This window comes from Eptesicus fuscus, chromosome 21 (assembly GCF_027574615.1).
Source record: "Eptesicus fuscus isolate TK198812 chromosome 21, DD_ASM_mEF_20220401, whole genome shotgun sequence".
Lineage (NCBI taxonomy): Eukaryota > Metazoa > Chordata > Mammalia > Chiroptera > Vespertilionidae > Eptesicus > Eptesicus fuscus.
In genome coordinates this window covers 18,630,702-18,649,067 of record NC_072493.1, presented here as the reverse complement: position 1 = coordinate 18,649,067, position 18,366 = coordinate 18,630,702, and the positions used below count along the sequence as shown (strand labels likewise).

The window sequence follows — 18,366 nt, the reverse complement described above, 5'->3', positions numbered from 1 at the left end:
CAATGCTGTACTTCATCGACTACCACACCTAAGACTATTTTGTAACTACCAATTTGTACTCTTTAATCATTCCCTTTGGCAACCATCAGTTTATTCTCTGTATCTGTGAGTCTATTTCTGTTTTGTTTGTTTGTCTATTTTGTTCTTTAGATTCCACATATAAGTGAAATCATGTGATATTTGTCTTTCTCTGTCTGACTTATTCACTGAGCATCCTATCTAATAAAGCAGTAATATGCAAATTAACCATCACTCCGCTGCACCCACCAGCCACACCCACCAGCCAATCAAGAGTGATATGCAAATTAACCCAGCCAAGATGGTAGTTAACTTGCATATCCAGGCGCAGAGCGAAGACTGAAGACAGTGGAGAAGGAAGCCAAGCACTGCAGAAGGGAGCAAAGCTGCAAAGTAAGCAAGCGGGGCAGGCGGAGAAAAGAGGGAAGCAGGTGGGGCAGGGGAGAAGGGAGTGAGCGAGGCAGCAGAGAAGGGAGGGAGCGAGGCAGCGGAGACAGGTGGGAGCGAGGCAGAGTAGACGGGTGGGAGTGAGGCAGGGGATATGGGTGGGAGGGAGCGAGGCAGAGTAGACGGGTGGGAGCGAGGCAGGGGATATGGGTGGGAGGAAGCGAGGCAGAGTAGACGGGAGGGAGCGAGGCAGCAGAGACGGGTGGGAGCTTCGCTCAGGCTGCAGGAAGCCCTATTCTTGCAGGAGTATTCCTGCAATGGGCGGCTAGTAATGTTATATAGCTCTTAACAATCTGATGGTAAAAACAGGAAGACAACAACCATGTGGTAAAATAATTTATTTTTGTCAGCTACAATAAAGCTTAGTTCAATCATGTACTACTAATATTATGTTTATTCTGGTGCTCTTTAATTTTTTTTCTATGAAACTTGACAATGACACCACAAATAAAATGGAATGACTACATTAATATTGTAAAGAATAAAGAGAAAAAATACATCTTCACAGATTTCAAGTCTTATTTTAAAGATAAAGTAATTAAACACAGTTTATTTGTATAAGAAGGATCAAATAAACTGACAGAATGTAGAAGCAGAAATACACATGTAAGTGTATAGTAATGCCTATCAAAAAATGGTGCTGGGAGAATTTTCATTCATATGAAAGGTGGATGGAAGTTTTGATCTCTGCTTTACCCCATAAACAAAAACAAACAAAAAAATAGGCATATTAAAGATCATAGAGTGAAAAAATAACTAAATTAAAAATAGAATATACTTATTTCAGGGTAGTCCAATGCTGTTTTTTTAAAAGTATAAAACATGAAGGTAGTATTTGTTTATATTCAGATTTTCATGAAGGCAGGGTTCATTTTAATGTAGTCAAATTTGTCTTAAACCAACCCTACATTTGCATATCTAAGTTTGCTATACAGCAGGCAGGGGCATTTCTTGGGTGGTCTCTTTATAATTTGACTCTGCATGTAGCTCTCCCTTTACATCCTAATTAAAAGTGTTGCTTCTATGTATTTTGGATAGAAAATTGAATCACATGGTTTCTTTCCGAAGGGGTACACTTCAATCAAGAACATCCCACACTTAGCATCCATAATCTGTAACTACTAGAGGCCCTATGCACGAAATTCGTGCATGGGGGGAGGGTATCCCACAGCCCGGCCTTCACCCTCTCATAATCCAGGACCCCTCATTCTTAACTGACCACCTGCTCGCTCCTTACCGCCTGCCTGCTCACTACTTACCGCTTGGCTTGCTGCTCCTTAGCACTGCTGCGGAGGCAGGAGAGGCATTCGCTGCCACCACTGCGCTCGACAGCCGTGAGCCCAGCTTCTGGCTGAGCAGCACTCCCACTGTGGGAGCACACTGACCACCAGGGGGCAGCTCCTGTGTTGAGCGTCTGCCCACTGGTGGTCAGTGTGCATCATAGTGACTGGTCGTTCTGGTCATTCTGCCTTAATGGTCGCTGGGCTTTTATAGATAGATAGATAGATAGATAGATAGATAGATAGATAGATAGATAGTTAACATGTTGGAAACAGAAAAGAAAGATGCTGTAATATTGACTCAGAATGCTCCCTGACATATATATGTGTGTGTACATAAGTATGTATGTATGTATCTATGCATATACAGGAAGGAAGAGAGAGTCATCTGTTATAACTGTATTATCATTCAAGACTTTGAGTCATGGCCCACCAGTGGCAGCAGTCTTGCTTCAGGTGAGTGGAGCTTTAGAAATGACCATCAGATAAATGGCTAGAAGATTGCTGAGGTTTCCTAATGTTAGAACCCATGGAAATGCCGATTGAGCACAAATCATTAGGAAATAACTCTGTAAAATATGAAACCAAATTGCTGGGGACAGAGGCTCCTTAGAAAAGTGACGGGCCATTGATACCATTTAACGTGAGCCTTCTGAAATGGTAGGCTCTCCTGCAAGCCTCATTCTCTTCACAGAATAGCCCTTCCTATTTCCGAACCCCTATTGTTTTCTCCTTGAGGACAATCCCCCAAAATATGAATTTGGTCACTTCTGTTTGTGACCGACAGTAGTCATACAGTTAAAGGAGGTTCATAATGTGGGAATCCACTGTTCTTGCCTCAGAAGCAGTGCAGGCAGATTTGAAAGGAGGAAAGCAAGGCCTTGTATGGTGGGGAACATACTGCACATATTACCATAACTTGAAGCAGGGTGATGTCACCAGCCCAGCTGCCTTAGACTGGTTGCAAGCTCCGCGGGGGTGCTATGTCAACCATATTACCAATTGCATATCAATGATCTGGCACAGTGCTAGACACGTACTTGGCATTCAAAATGTTATGAAATAAATACCTGCATAAGCCAGTAGATTCAGGAAGTAGTTCCTTTCCCTCCTTCCTCCCTCCACAGGACCACAGTACTGCAGGCTGGAAAATATTGGTCATAAATTAAAGTAAAATATTAGGCAGACACAAGGCCCATTATGTAATTACAATTTGGTATCATTTTGGAGATCTGTTCTATTTTTTTTTTTTTAACAGACACTTGACTTTGTAACCAAATTTTATTGATTTGGGCAGCCATGTGAGTACACCTTTGCATTTTAAAAATTTGATTGTGGCAAGAAGACTTAATATGAGATGTACCCTCATAACAAATGTGTAAGTGTGCAATGCATTGTTGCCAATGATAGGTACAACGTTGTGCGGCAGATCTCTAGAGTTTATTCATTTTGTTTGACCGAAACTTTATGTCTTTCGTATAGAAACTTCCCATTTCCCATCCTTCCCCAGCCCCTAGCATCCTTCATTCTGTCCTTTGAGTCTATGAATTTGAGTTTAAATACCTCATATAAATAGAAACATGCAGTATTTCTCTTTTTGTGGCTGACTTATTTTATTTAGAAATGAAGTGTTTTTAAAATTGAGATATTAGAAGCTATTTTGTTAGGCACTCTTGATTAAACAATTGTTTGTAGGCTTATAATTTGATGAAGCATTGATTTGCCAAAATATTTTCCAGAAGTAATCAATTTATCTTCTTTTTCTAATAAATAATTACATTTTTTAATAGATGGATTTCCTTCCACCCTTAGGGAGGTTTGATTAACTTGACAAACTCTCAGAGCTAGTAAGCGATTAACTTTGATAAATCAAATCAGGTATTCCAGCCTTTATTATTATTTTTTTAAAAAAATCTTTATTGTTGAAAGTATTACATATATCCTCTTTTTCCCCTGCTTTGACCTCTTCTAGCCTGTCCCCTATGCCCCACCCAGACCTTCACCACCCTATTTGTCTGTGTAAATGGGTTAAGCATATATGCATACAAGTTCTTTGGTTGATCTCTCACAACCTACCCACCCTCCCCTGCCTTCCAGCCTTTATTTTTAATGCTTTTGTTCCTCACATGGTATATTTGAGTAAGTCTCAGAACTCTTTTTATTCAGTCAACCAAGGTTGAGTGAATTTGGAGTGAAGGTAGAACAAAATTGAGCCACCCAACAAAATGAAAGAGATAATGCATTATCCTTTATGTAAGGAGTGAGGAGAAGGAAGTTTCCATTCCATAGGGTAAGTCCTTTTGCTTAGAATGTGTACTCATAATGAAATCCCATCAGGGTTCATCAGTATCATCATGGTACCTACCATTCCAAGAGAGCTTAGCACAACCTGTACTCCAGGGAATCATGTCAGCGCCATTCAGATCCAGTGGTTTCAGCCTACCAACTGCTATCATCCTATTTACAATCAGCTTAAGGACAGAGTGGTAGGGAAACTGAGTCTGATGAGAGACATGCAAGTAGCTCAGCAGAAGCAAGATGTTCACCTTACTGAGTTTGGAGTCTGTGAGATCCTTCTTTCATCCATATTGACTGTGTTCTCCATGTCTGTCATGTGACTGAGTAGAAGAAGAAAATACAATAAACAGCAATTTAAAGTAGCTGATATCCCTACAAACAAAGCTCTTGTCCTATCTTGTCTTGCCACATGTGCCTAGGAAGGGTTCATAGTATGTGTGAACTGAAGTAGCACAGCTAACAGCAATACACCATTTTTGATTTATCAGGTTGAAATCTATAGCCAAGAATAGTTGCAGCTTAAATTTGCAAATTTGCAGTCAGATTCGGGAAGGTTAAGTCCTTTCAAATACCAACATTGTGTATCCTTCAAAGCTAAAAATCTCAATATTTTTATTACTTCCAGTCATTAACAAAAAGTTTTAATTAGTTTTTACCAGCATACGTACATTTTTATTTCAAGGTGATATTTTTAAAAAGGGAAGCTATGATGTAATAGTTTTTGGAAATTACCACTCTAATTTTTTGTGCTTGACAGGAGGTGTTCCTGAAAGCAATTACAATGAATTCATCTTCCAACATAGCAAAAGTAGATGTTCACTGAGCACTTACTGTGGGCTCGGCACTGTGCCAGGCACTTGTCATGCAGTAACTCATTCAATGATCTCACTATCCTTTGTATAAAGTAGTCGAATTATTTTTGTTTTCCAAACAACTATTAGAAGCTCAGAGAAATGAAGTAATTTACCCAAGTTCCTACATTTAATGAATAGAAAAAAAAATCAGAATTATAATTCAAGTAGTTGGTTTTATATCTCATGCTCTTAACAACTATGCTATAATGCTCCCAAGAATAATAGTTAAATATTAAACCCCAAACAAAAATATATACTCTGAATTCCCTTCTCTGTTGATTTCAATTATTCATATTCTTATACAGGAAACATTTATGCATATTTTTATCACATGTCATTTTGTAGTTTCTTTTCACATAAGCAAACAGCAAATGTTGATAAAATATTTTAGAAATCATAATTTTAATGTTTCCTTAACATTTTATCATTTAGAATAATTTAATTAACATTCCCCTATCCTTGATCTTTTAAGTTATCGTCAACCTAATATTGTTGTATCTAGAGCTTTATTTTGTATTATTTCCTTAGAATAAGCTACCAGGAAAGTGACTCTTGGCTCATGTTATATTATTTTTTTGTGTGTGTAGGTATTGAAATCTCACATTTATATCTGAATCACAGATGGCCTTTCTGAATTTTTTTTCATTGTTGGGCAATACTGATGTTTTGCTTTAAGAGCATCTGTTTGGGGCATCTGAGTGATGTTGACTGAAGGGTTTATCTGCTTAATTGGTCAGTGGGAAGGCTCTCTTTTCTCCCTCACTACTATATTTAAGTTGTCCTGGGACCATGGAGCTCTGTTAAACCTGTCTCATTGGGGCTGATTTATGCTCTGTTGAGATGCAGAAGTGGCCATGGTTTAACCACAAGAAGATCTTTAATAATTATCATCTGTTATCATGAAGAATATGCTAATTAACAATGTAAGAAAATTCTTGTAAAGCCTGGTTCGGTTTGTTAATAAAAATTAATAGAAGTTTATTTTTTACAGCAACCCACACATACCTCTTGATATTAGCTTTTAAATCTCATAAACAGATATAATTAAAGAGGCCAAAATTCACACAGCTGGTAATAGCGATAAACGAGAAGGGTCCTTGGAAAGAATATTATGCTCCACTTTGCATCCTCTTGGCCCAGCCTTTTTACTCGAGATGTTGCTGTAGCAAACGGCTACACATAGTGATTGTGCTGCATATGGAAATCTGAAGGAGTTAACACTGCATGGGACAGCTCCTGAGTAGGTTCTGGTATTTTCATACCACTCTCTTCCTTTTACTGGGGGGATTCTGAGGTACATTCTATGTGACTTCTAAGAGCCTCCCCCTAAAAGTTTCTCCTTTTTTTAAAAAAAATATTTTTATTGATTTCAGAGAGAGGGAGAGAGAGAAACATCAATAATGAGAATCATTAGTCAGCTGCCTCTTGCATGCCCCTACTGGGGATCAAGCCCACAACCGGGCATGTGCCCTGACTGGGAATTGAGCCCTGAATTCCTGATTCATAGGTTGACACTCAACCACTGAAGCACACCAGCTGGGCAAGAAGTTTCTTCTTGTTTCATGCATTCCAGTGTCCCACACTGGTGACCAGATCCGTAGCACCCCTTTGAATTTGTTGTCCCTCCTTCCTATTTCCCTCTTTCAATTCCCTGAATCCCATTCCTTGGGATAATTTAAAAATGTAAACTACCTGCATGAACAAAGTCATGCTCAGTTACTGAATCCCACATGAAGCCCTCAATCTCTGGACAATACTCATTACTCATCTTCTCGTGTGCCTCAGCATTATAGCAATAGCTCTCTGATTTTGTGAAGTGGCCACTGAACAATATACACTGAGTGGCCAGATTATTATGATCTCTGAACGCATAATAATCTGGCCACTCAGTGTGTGTGTATATATTAGAGGCCCCGGTGCATGAATTCGTGCATGGGTGGGGTCCGACCAGCCTGCCCAGGGGTTGGGACATGGGCGGTTGGCCGGCCTGCCTGCTGGTCGAACTCCTGGTCGAGGGGACAATTTGCATATTAGCCTTTTATTATATAGGATATCCACTGAGTGGCCAGATTATTATGCGTTCAGAGATCATAATAACCTGGCCACTCAGTGTAGTATACACACAGCTTTTGGTATAACGCCCATGATAGTGACTACCATCATCATTGTCAACATCGTTATTCAAGAGCCACCGGGAGGTGACATAAAGAGACGAAATGAACTCTACTCACAGTTAACACTGCTTTGGTTTGTGCCTATTTTTTTTTTCTTTACATCCTTGAAGACTAATGTTTATTATTTGCCACAATAACAGCAGTGGCTGTACATTCTAACTCCCATTGAGAGAATAGTGAGATGTAATCTCCCTAGAGCGTGGCATTCAACTTACTCTTCAGCAAAAAGATTCAAGTGGTTTAGTTGTGTTTCCACACACCCCATTTGGTGCTGATTTTACTGAAAACTATACTTCTAAGATGTTTAAATTGTATTTCTGCCCACTGAAGTAAAAAGCTACCCTTTCACAAATGGGCTGTATTATAGTTGACTCCATCAACCAGTACATTTCAACCTTGTGCAGTAGCGCTGCTGGAAGCATCTCATGCACACCATGGAAGAAATATCCAGGAAATGAATATGAAAACAATGACCTCCAAAGCGTTTCTTGAGGACATTTTTCAGGCAGGAAATGGCCCAAGATTTCAACTGCATCGTGAAAGCTAACGAGGATGAGGAAGATGGTGTCACTAATGCTCAGGAAATGACATATGAAAAGCAAGGCCAACCTCTGCCACAGAGCAGTGCCTCAGACAGGTGCGGTGATAGATGGACACTTCAGAGCATGCGTTCTGTACGGTTCAGCAGAGGAGAGGGGAAGTGGAGTTAGGAAACTGCAGAATAACTTCCTCAGGACTGCATTTGGACTGCTCTGGAGTGCATACAGTGGCAGTCTTTCTTGTTTTATGTAAAAGTGTATGTGGGTGGAAAAGCAAGAATTATGGCCTCTAGAAGGCTTAAGCTATCAGGGGAAATGCCTCTTGCAGAGGCAGAGGAACTGAGTTGGGAAAACACACAATTTATTGGCCCCTAGCTCCTACTTTCTCTCTTTGCAAAGCAACTCCAATCGATAGAAGCTGCTCCATAAGAAACAAAGAAAACAACAATGTTGTGGGTCTTTTCTTTTGGAACTTGGTTTTGTCTTTCCTCACATTTCTCTTTATTTATATTTTTTTGAAAAGAAAACCAGAGTGACACACCTTAGTTTTTAAAATTCTGTGGCTTATGAATTTTTTCTGTTGTTAGGAAAGAAAGATACTCAGTGATCAGTTTGCAGGGATTAATCTATAGGAGGTGAGAATACTGGCGGTCTTGGTCATAAATCCCCCTAGAATGGTGTATCCTGACTTTCCTATGCAACCCTGGTGGATTTGAAGCCTCACTTGCTTTCTCAATAGTTGCATAATAAAAATAAGCTTATATACTGCCGAAACCGGTTTGGCTCAGTGGATAGAACATCGGCCTGCGGACTCAAAGGTCCCGGGTTCGATTCCGGTCAAGGGCATGTACCTTGGTTGCGGGCACATCCCCAGTAGTGGGTGTGCAGGAGGCAGCTGGTTGATGTTTCTCTCTCATCGATGTTTCTAACTCTCTATCCCTCTCTCTTCCTCTCTGTAAAAAATCAATAAAATATATTAAAAAGTTGATCTAAAAAAAATAAGCTTATATGTTCATTTCTGAATTGGCAACAGCTTTGCTAAAAGGTTCTGGACTCTATGAGCTAATGTCTTCCCTTGTATTAAAATGAGGTAATAATGACACTAGCCGGACATTCCTACATGCATTTGATGGCATGATTTTGTTTTATAGATTTAGTTTTATGAAAAGTCTTACAAATAAAGAAAATGTCAATAACCTTAATTAATTTAATGGATAGCACAAGTGTAAAATAAAACTACACAACCTAAGCTGTGGCAAAAATCCAGAAAGTATTGCTTCTGCAATTAAATTATGTTAGGACGGAATGGCAAGAAAGAAATCTATTTAAATAAAAAGGTGCTTTGCTGGAACAATTAAAAGAAAAATCTCAGCTACCATCCCACTTCTCCCAAATGGCCCCCCCACCCCCCCCCCCAGTGAGAATCATCATGACATACAAGGATAATAATCAGTATTAGCTCAGTGTAGACTTTGGTATCCTATAACTTAGTTACTCTCTGTGTACAGTACATGAGATTCAGAAATAAAGCTAGAAATATTATTCTCCTGTACAAGACCATGGTGAGGGCATGCAAAACATGCTAAAAGCAAATATAGTTACTGTACATCAATACTTAGGAATTGTGGACTTACTAATGGCTTAGTCCAGCCTGACTAAAATAATAGACTAGTGTGGTTTCCATATAAAAAGCATGCTAGTAATAGAAAACATTTACTATGGAATAGAAAGAATAATTACAGTTTCTCCCAGTCTACCCTTATGGCCACTCGAATATCTGTGCATGTCCACTTTTTTTACACACAGAACATACTGAAACTTTGGTTCTTTCTGTCTGTTGGGACCCACTCTGATTAGTCATTTGCCTGAAACTAAAAGAAACATTTTCTTCAACTTAGGGTTTTAAATAATCAACAAAAAGCTTCTTGATGAATGAATTTTCACTTTGAACTGAGGGACATGTCTACTTGTTTACACAGTTACTTAACCGTTAGCTCTGCATCAGGAAATAGGGTCACAGCATCCTCTCTCTTCTGCTTTGAGGTGTGGTCTTTTCATTACTTTGATCAGCTTCTATTTCTTTATAACTCTTTTTGCACCACCAACCAGAATGGACATTGAAAAATCCCCCTCTTTGCCAAATAGCAAACAAAAATGTGATTTTCCTTTTTTTTTCCATACAGACAGTTTTATGAGCTAGACTTTTCCTTTGCCTCTACTAATTAATTTGTTTTGGGGCTTAGGAGCAATATATCACCTCTTTACCTGGCCCCTCCCCACAATAGCATTTAATTCCCTTTTCTTGGTAGATTAGTGGTCAACAGTTGTCTGACACATTAAAGCAATACAGAATGAGTCTCACACTCTTCTAAATATAGAGAATAAACCTAAGTATTCTTAAATAGTGAATAAGACAACTCCTTAAAGGTGCCTCTCTTGTTTTATCAATGTATGGACAATGTATCAATCTATCTTATTATTATTTAAAAAATATTTTTATTGATTTCAGAGAGGAAGGAAGAGGAAGAGATAGAAACACCAATGACGAGAGAGAACCATTGATTGGCTCTCTCCTGCACACCCCCTACTGGAGATCGAGCCTGCAACCCAGGCATGTGCCCTTGACCAGAATCGAATCTGGGATCCTTCAGACTGCAGGCTGATGTTCTATCCACTGAGCCAAACCAGATAGGACGATCTGTCTTATTATTGAGGATGTTATTTAAACATCTATCTTATGCCAAAATGTGTTCTAGGCATTGTGTGTGTGTGTGTCGGGTGGAGGGGGCGTGTGGGGAGGGGCAGGAAGGAGAGCTGTACTCAAGCATCTCACAATCTTGTGGGGAAGAAAAGTGTTGATACGTTGACTGTGATAGTCATTTCAGAGATAGCTCGATTCCAGAGAGGTCTTTCTGAAGAACCTTTCCTGAAGCTCTGCAAACACCTTCCCAAAGGATGGAGCCAGGTTGGGTGGAGAGGGAGGGGCCTTCCCAAGGTGGCAGAAGAATGAAAGACCTGTAAACAACCAAGCAAATGGAAGGGTAAGGCGCACATGGAATAAAAGTGGAAGTTGAGAATGGAAGGAAGGTTGGCATCTTTTCGTGGAGGTCTTTACTATCAATTAAAGTGAGGAAAAAGTATTGGGTAACAGAAGTAGGAATAGAGCTGGGCAAGCATGGAGGCAGAGCAGTTCCTGTAGAAGGCCAGGCAAGAGGTGACGAAATCTGCATCAACCCATGTCAGTGTGAAACCCCTGCAAGAATCATATGTGAGCCTCTACAACCCATTTCCTGTGATTAGGTTACATTTGGAATAATCAGAGTTTAAATGACCTATCAAATTTTATGTAATCATCCTCATGTAATGCTATTCATATTAACCTGTATCTACTGGGTCAGTTACCTATCTTTATTAACTCCAGGCACTGGAGTCTGACAAATTCCACACTATTTTTAACAAACGTTTGTAGCACTGATAAAGAGCAGGATTCACTACCTATAACTTCAATGGCTAGGAAATATCTTACATTCTTGTCACAAATCCAATGTCAACAGATATAAACTCCTAGAAATATACCTGTTATTGAAGTAGTAACAATATATAAAACTCATAAATGACTAAAGGAGAAAAACACACTTTGATGGAAAACTAAACTTAAAATGCAAAAAAGGACATTATTATTGATGTCATTTGTTTGAATTTCCCACTCTAAAAAAAACACACATTAATTACCATATTCTTATCATGTTGGTTGGATTCATTTACCGAGAGAATACAATCATTAATTATCATAATTAAGACACCTGAATTCAAAATAAATGGCACTCATTCTAACCCCAGTTGTAGCTATGTTTCATCTCTGACAGTTGGGTTTCCAATCAAATGTTATCTGATTTTTCCCCCTTAATCATTAAGAAATGCTTTACTAATTAGCACATGAAATTCATGCCACATCAGACTGAATTGAATCAAGGCCTATTATCTTGAGCAGTGAGACCCTTTGAAACTCTCAGTAATAGGGCATGAATATGTTATACGGTTCATACACATTTCATGAACCTCCGCATTAGCACTTTTTTTTTTTTTCCAAGACAGTTCCATTAGTTATGCCATTTTCAGGACCTTTAATTCGATCATGCTGTTTAACAGCCTGTTCGATTGTGGAGCTATAAAGTCATACATTAATTTATCTTTGGTTACACTTCGGCGAAATGATTGTATTTGGTTATAAATATCCTGGATGGAAAGAAAAAGAGCAGGCTACTTGAAAGGTACAAAGCGCTGTTGACATAAACTCTGGCTTTAATACTTTATGAGCAGTTATTTCGGATTTGTGCCAGGTATTCTCTCTTGCCTCTCCGGCTCCTCTCTCCCTGACCTTATTCACCCCGCTCTCTGGCTTCTCTTTGGGCTTAGCTCAAGGGGAGCTCAGGCTGGAGGTACAGAGAAGGAAGGATGGGGAGCGGGGGGAGGAGAATGATGTAGGGTATTATTCCAAGGCTCCTTCCTTGTGCTGTGGCTGGAGCGTGGCCATGTCCAATTGAAGGTCCTGTTTTGGTCAAAACAGACTAGTCTTTAGGATTGCTGTTTCTAGAGCCGGTAAATGTCCTCTTTTTCATTTCTTCCTATGCTTTTTGTGTTACCAGTCCTACATTACTGCACACAAAATTTTGTATGCAAAATTATGGCCATCAAGGTGTTACAAATAACAGCAAAGACAAAGGTTAGCAATAGAGTTTGTGGTTAGCCCTGAGAAACTACCAAAAATGCTGGATTTCTTGTCAATGATCTGGCAATGCAGAAACCACATGCTCACTCGGCAGCCGGCAGCAGGGGCTCTGTGGGGGTGTGCCCTTTGGACACGTGGAAGATGCACTTTCCGACCTGCCCTATTCCTCATCAGTCCTGTGGCCTCTCTTTGCTTTATGGCTAGCTTCAATCTTCTGCATTTCTTACAATACTTTGACTTCTTTGTAGGCACTTGAGTTTGCACCTTCTGCATTCAAGAGCCTGATAATGAGTGGATAGTATGTATACCTGTGCAGTTCACTCATTTGTCTGGAATTAATATGATGTTTCAATCTATGCTTCCACGCAGGTTAAATAATGGTTGAGTGACCTGCTCCATTTGGCTAGTTCACCTTTTTGATTAGGCCATCGGTCCAGGTAATTTTCAGTTGAGCCTCTCCCTTCATTTCACAGTGAAGGCACGGAAGAAAACTTGAGTTGTTCAAGCCTCACAAATGCTGAGTAGCAGTATAAAATTGAAACAGAAGTATGTAAAAGAAGGAATCAGGGAAAAAGTAATCTTTTTAATATTTACACAGAGAAAATTTGTAATGGGTATGAAAAATAAAATCTATCCATAGTTCTAGAATTTAAGTTAGCTAATGTTGATATTAAAGAATTTTTATTTGTCACATATAAAGTGTGTTATTAATTTTATTATGCATTATTTATATGTAACATTAAATTTTGTTACTTGCAATATAAGTAACAATATTTTAAAATAAGCAAATATTTTACTGTATATACAATTTTAATTCATTATATTAGCAAATCATATCATATTTCTAGAAATAAATTTAAATCAGTGTCAGGCAATAGCTACACAATTTCTATTTTACATTTTAGTTTAGTTTAGAATTAGCTATTGTATATATTATTACCCTTTTAAATGCATAATATAGATGCCCAAAGTTACCTTGATCAACACAGGTTTTAACAAATTATATAAAATATTTTGCTATTATAAATCTCTGGACTGATCATTCTTCTACATATATCTTTTGTATATTTTTAAATCATTTCCTTAGAATGATCATGTTCACAATATAATCCTAGAAAGAAATAAAATGTTGGCCTTATAAACAAATATTTTTTGTTCAAATTTCTTTAATATTACTTATTTAAAAGTTAAGTTTGCCATGTATCAGGCATTGAGCAGACTGCACTGTTTTGACATGTGCTAACTGACCTCTTCCACTCAAATAATTATAATCATGGAATCATAAAATTTTAAAGATCAGCAAGTATTTATTAAATATCTATTATATGCAAGGCAAAGCTGTAAGCTCTAATAAGACAAAACGTGGATGAGCTCAATGTCCTTCACTTTTTGGATCCTTAATGTAGTTGAAGTTTGATTATTGTTGAGTTAATGAATTCTTATACTCCATTATATCAAATACTATAAACATATGCAACAATATAATAACATACGCATATGGGTATTTCTTTGTACAATGAGTTAGACTTACTTTTGTTCACATATTTCCACTACAGTATTCTTCCAGTAACCACCACCACCACCAATAACAAAAACACGTCAGGATGCTATAAAATCAAGCCTGGAATTAAATGTTGAGCAAGATGTCACTTTGTGAATCTGTCAGAGCCTTGATTTATTGGTGTAGAAGTCTTATATCTGTGTGTGTTTGCAGACAGAGCAGCAACTCCTAAGGATGTGTGGATGACACTCCACGACTCATAGACGCCTTATCTCTAGGAAGTCCTTTAGTTTTGATCTAGTGTATCTGTCCTTGACACAAGTTGAGAAAACCGAAAATCAGCAAGATACGCTAACTTACCTGATGTCATACAGCTAATCAGAGGCAGAGCTGTTTATCAAGCCAGAGGCTGTGGTCCAGATGAAGTTTGAGAACATACTGGGTTTCTGCAGTTGACTTTGTGTTCCTTTTTTCATGGAAACTAGTGAGCTTTGTCGTCACACTGTGTGGGGGCTTCCACATCGTCCCAGTGGACTGAATGAAAGACAGTGGATCACATGCAGTGTTATTTCAGGAGCACGAGACATTTTAAAAACAGATGGCAGTACACATGAAAGATCACAGGAGAGAGCAGCTCACAGCAGTAATGAAAAGGACCCTGTACGGCAGAAAGGCTTTTAAATTAAGCCGCAAACTTGACATAATTAGGTATTTATTTTCTCCTCATTCCTGTTTCCCACAGAATTTAGACAGGAAGTGTTTTTTTTTCTGCCAACAGTATCCTTTCCTTTGAAAACTTACACGTGGCCATGTAATGGCATTAGAATATACTTCCACTAATTTGCAGTTCTGAGAATGTGCTTTGTTTCTAAAGAAAAAGATAGACAAAAACAGTCAAAAGGTTAAAAAAAATCAACAGAATTTATAGGTTGATTTGCTAAATTGCACAAGTAGAAACATGTCACAATTTACTACATAGAACAGAACTTCCTCTAAGATTGAGCATCTGTTGACATGTTGTGTGTGTGGGCATATGTGTGGGTGTGCATGTGTTTGTGTGTGCGTGCATGTAGGTGTATTTGTGTGAGTGAATAAGGAGGGCAACCAAAAGGGCTCTCAATCTGTGAAATGATAGAATGTAGTTTTATTTTTGAAGTAAAAGAGATTATATTTTATCCAGAAATTTCCTCTCCAATTATCTTGGTTTAGGTATATACATTTTGGATTTCTTTTTTTTCAGTGGTTATTGGTTCATTTCATGAGTTTATTTTTCAGTCATTCATGAATAAGTATTTGTTGAATTACCTGATTTATTGAACAAGAAGTCCAAAGAAGATGAGCAGGTAGTAGAATTTTACTTCTTCAGATAATGTATCTCATAATCATAGAGCTATCCAAAATCAGAATCCTGGTGAGATAGTGAACTCTTTACCTAATCACATTTGAATTTGACAAACCTTGATTTGGTATAGATGCCATCATCAGAATCCTTTCCTACAAACCAACACATTCAGCTTGATAGAGATGACATGGGAGAGTTGCAGGAAACAGTTTTCCTTTTCTTTTTTTAATCCTTAACCAAGGATATTTTTCCATTGTTTTTAGATAGAGTGGAGGGTTGGGGGCGGGTGTGTAGAGGAGGAGAGAAACATCAATGGAGAGAGGCACATTGATTGATTGCCTCCTGAACGTACCCCTATCAAGCCTGGATTGAGCCTGCCCTTGACCTTGACTGGAATCAAACCTGCCACCCTTTGGTGCTCTAACCACTAAGAAACCCGATCAGGGTTGTTTTACTATTTTAAAAAATTTTTTTCTTTTAGATATCCAGGTATAATGAGGAACCAAATACAGAAGTTTTTAAATTAATTCGCAGATGACATGATATTGTGCACAGGAAACCCTAAAGACTCCATAATAAAACAAAACTAGGGAACTTTCCAGAACGCTCGGGGAGAGGTGGAGGAGCGGCGGCTGCCTGAGCTGCGCGCAGCAACGCGCTCTTTCCAGCTCCTCCACGCCTGCCTCGGCCCGCTCACCGGCTGTCAAAAATGGTGAAAGAAACTACTTACTATGATGTTTTGGGGGTCAAACCCAATGCCACCCAGGAAGAACTGAAAAAGGCTTATAAGAAGCTGGCCTTGAAGTACCACCCGGATGAGAATCCAAATGAAGGAGAGAAGTTTAAACAGATTTCTCAAGCTTACGAAGTGCTCTCTGATGCAAAGAAAAGGGAATTATATGACAAAGGAGGAGAACAAGCAATTAAGGAAGGTGGAGCAGGTGGTGGTTTTGGATCCCCCATGGACATCTTTGATATGTTTTTTGGAGGAGAAGGAAGGATGCAGAGAGAAAGGAGAGGTAAAAACGTTGTGCATCAGCTCTCCGTAACCTTAGAAGACTTATATAATGGTGCAACAAGAAAACTAGCTCTACAAAAGAATGTGATTTGTGACAAATGTGAAGGCCGAGGTGGTAAGAAAGGAGCAGTCGAGTGCTGTCCCAATTGCCGAGTACTGGAATGCAAATAAGAATTCATCAGATAGGCCCTGGAATGGTCCAGCAAATTCAGTCTGTGTGCATGGAGTGCCAGGGCCATGGGGAAAGGATCAGTCCTAAAGATAGATGTAAAAGCTGCAATGGAAGGAAGATAGTTCGAGAGAAGAAGATTCTAGAAGTTCATATTGATAAAGGCATGAAAGATGGCCAGAAGATAACATTCCATGGTGAAGGAGACCAGGAACCAGGACTGGAGCCAGGAGATATTATCATTGTTTTAGATCAGAAGGACCATGCTGTTTTCACTCGACGAGGAGAAGACCTTTTCATGTGTATGGACATACAGCTGGTTGAAGCATTGTGTGGCTTCCAAAAGCCAATAGCTACTCTTGACAACCGAACCATAGTCATCACCTCTCATCCAGGTCAGATTGTCAAGCATGGAGATATCAAGTGTGTATTAAATGAAGGCATGCCAATTTATCGTAGACCTTATGAAAAGGGTCGCCTAATCATCGAATTTAAGGTAAACTTTCCTGAGAATGGCTTTCTCTCTCCTGATAAACTCTCTTTGCTGGAAAAACTCCTACCTGAAAGGAAGGAAGTAGAAGAGACTGATGAAATGGACCAGGTAGAACTGGTAGACTTTGATCCAAATCAAGAAAGACGGCGTCATTACAATGGAGAAGCATATGAGGATGATGAACATCATCCTAGGGGTGGTGTTCAGTGTCAGACCTCTTAATGGGGCCAGTGAATAACACTCACTGCTGGCATTTTATATACAGTAGTGAATGAGTGAAGGACTGTAACCATAATATGCTCACTACTTGCTATTGTTTTTGTTTTAATATTCAAGTATAGTAGTGTTTTAAAAGGTAAATGAAGAATAAACTCAAATATAAAAGCTCAAAAAAAAAACAAAAACAAAAACAAAACAAAACAAAAAAAAAACCAAAACTACTAGATTTAATAAATGAATTTGGCAACATAACAGGATACAAAATTAACACCCAGAGATCTATGGCTTTTTTATACATCAATAATGAACTCACAGAAAGAGAAACTAAAAAAAAAAAAAAAAATCCCATTTAAGTGGAAGAACATACCGTGTTCATGGATTGGTAGAATCAACATCATTAAAATGTCATAGTATGCAAAGCAATCTATAGATTCAATGCAATCCCCATTAAAATACCAATGCCATATTTCACAGACCTATAACAAAGTCTCCAAAAATTTATATGGAATAAAAAAAGACCCCGAATAGCCACAGCAATCCTGATAAAGAAGAACCAAGTTGGGGGAATCACAATACCAGATATCAAGTTATATTACAAAGCCACTGTTCTCAAAACAGCCTGGTAACTGGCAGGAAAACAGACACATAGACCAAAGGAACAGAACAGAGAACTCAGAAATCAACCCAAGCCATTATGCTGAATTAATATTTGACAGAGGAGGCAAGAGCATACAAGGCTCTTCAATAAATGGTGTTGGGAAAATTAGACAGATACATGCAAGAAAATGAAACTAGACCAGCAACTTACACCATACACAAAAATAAACTCAAAACGGATAAAAGACTTAAACATAAGACGGGAAACCATAAAAATCTTAGAAGAATCCATAGACAGAAAAATATCAGACATATCTAATAATAATATGTTTACTGATACATCTCTAGGACAATGGAAACTAAGAAGAAAATAAACAAATGGGACTACATCAAAATAAAAAACTTAAGCACAGCAAAAGAAACCATCAACAAAATAACAAGAGAGCCCACTGCATGGAAGAACGTATTTGCCAATGTTACATCTGATAAGGGTTTAATCTCCAACATTTATAGGGAAATCATACAACTTAACAAAAGGAAGATAAATAATCCAATCAAACAATGGGCAAAGGACCTACATAGATACCTCTCCAAAATGTACATACAGAAGGCCAAGAGGCATCTGAAAAAAATGCTCAAAGTCGCTAATCATCTGAGAGATCCAAATCAAAACAACAATGAGGTACCA

The 18,366-nt window shown here is 38.5% G+C and overlaps 1 protein-coding gene across 1 annotated transcript; it reads left to right on the top strand.

Moving 5' to 3' along the window:
- Nucleotides 1-15,778: 15,778 nt before the first annotated feature.
- Nucleotides 15,779-17,253, top strand: LOC103284549 (dnaJ homolog subfamily A member 1-like). The gene is given in 2 exon segments (XM_008139871.3): nt 15,779-16,351; nt 16,354-17,253. Coding segments are annotated over 2 exon segments (1,191 nt in total). The 5' UTR covers nt 15,779-15,891; the 3' UTR covers nt 17,085-17,253.
- The last annotated feature ends 1,113 nt before the right edge of the window (nt 17,254-18,366 follow it).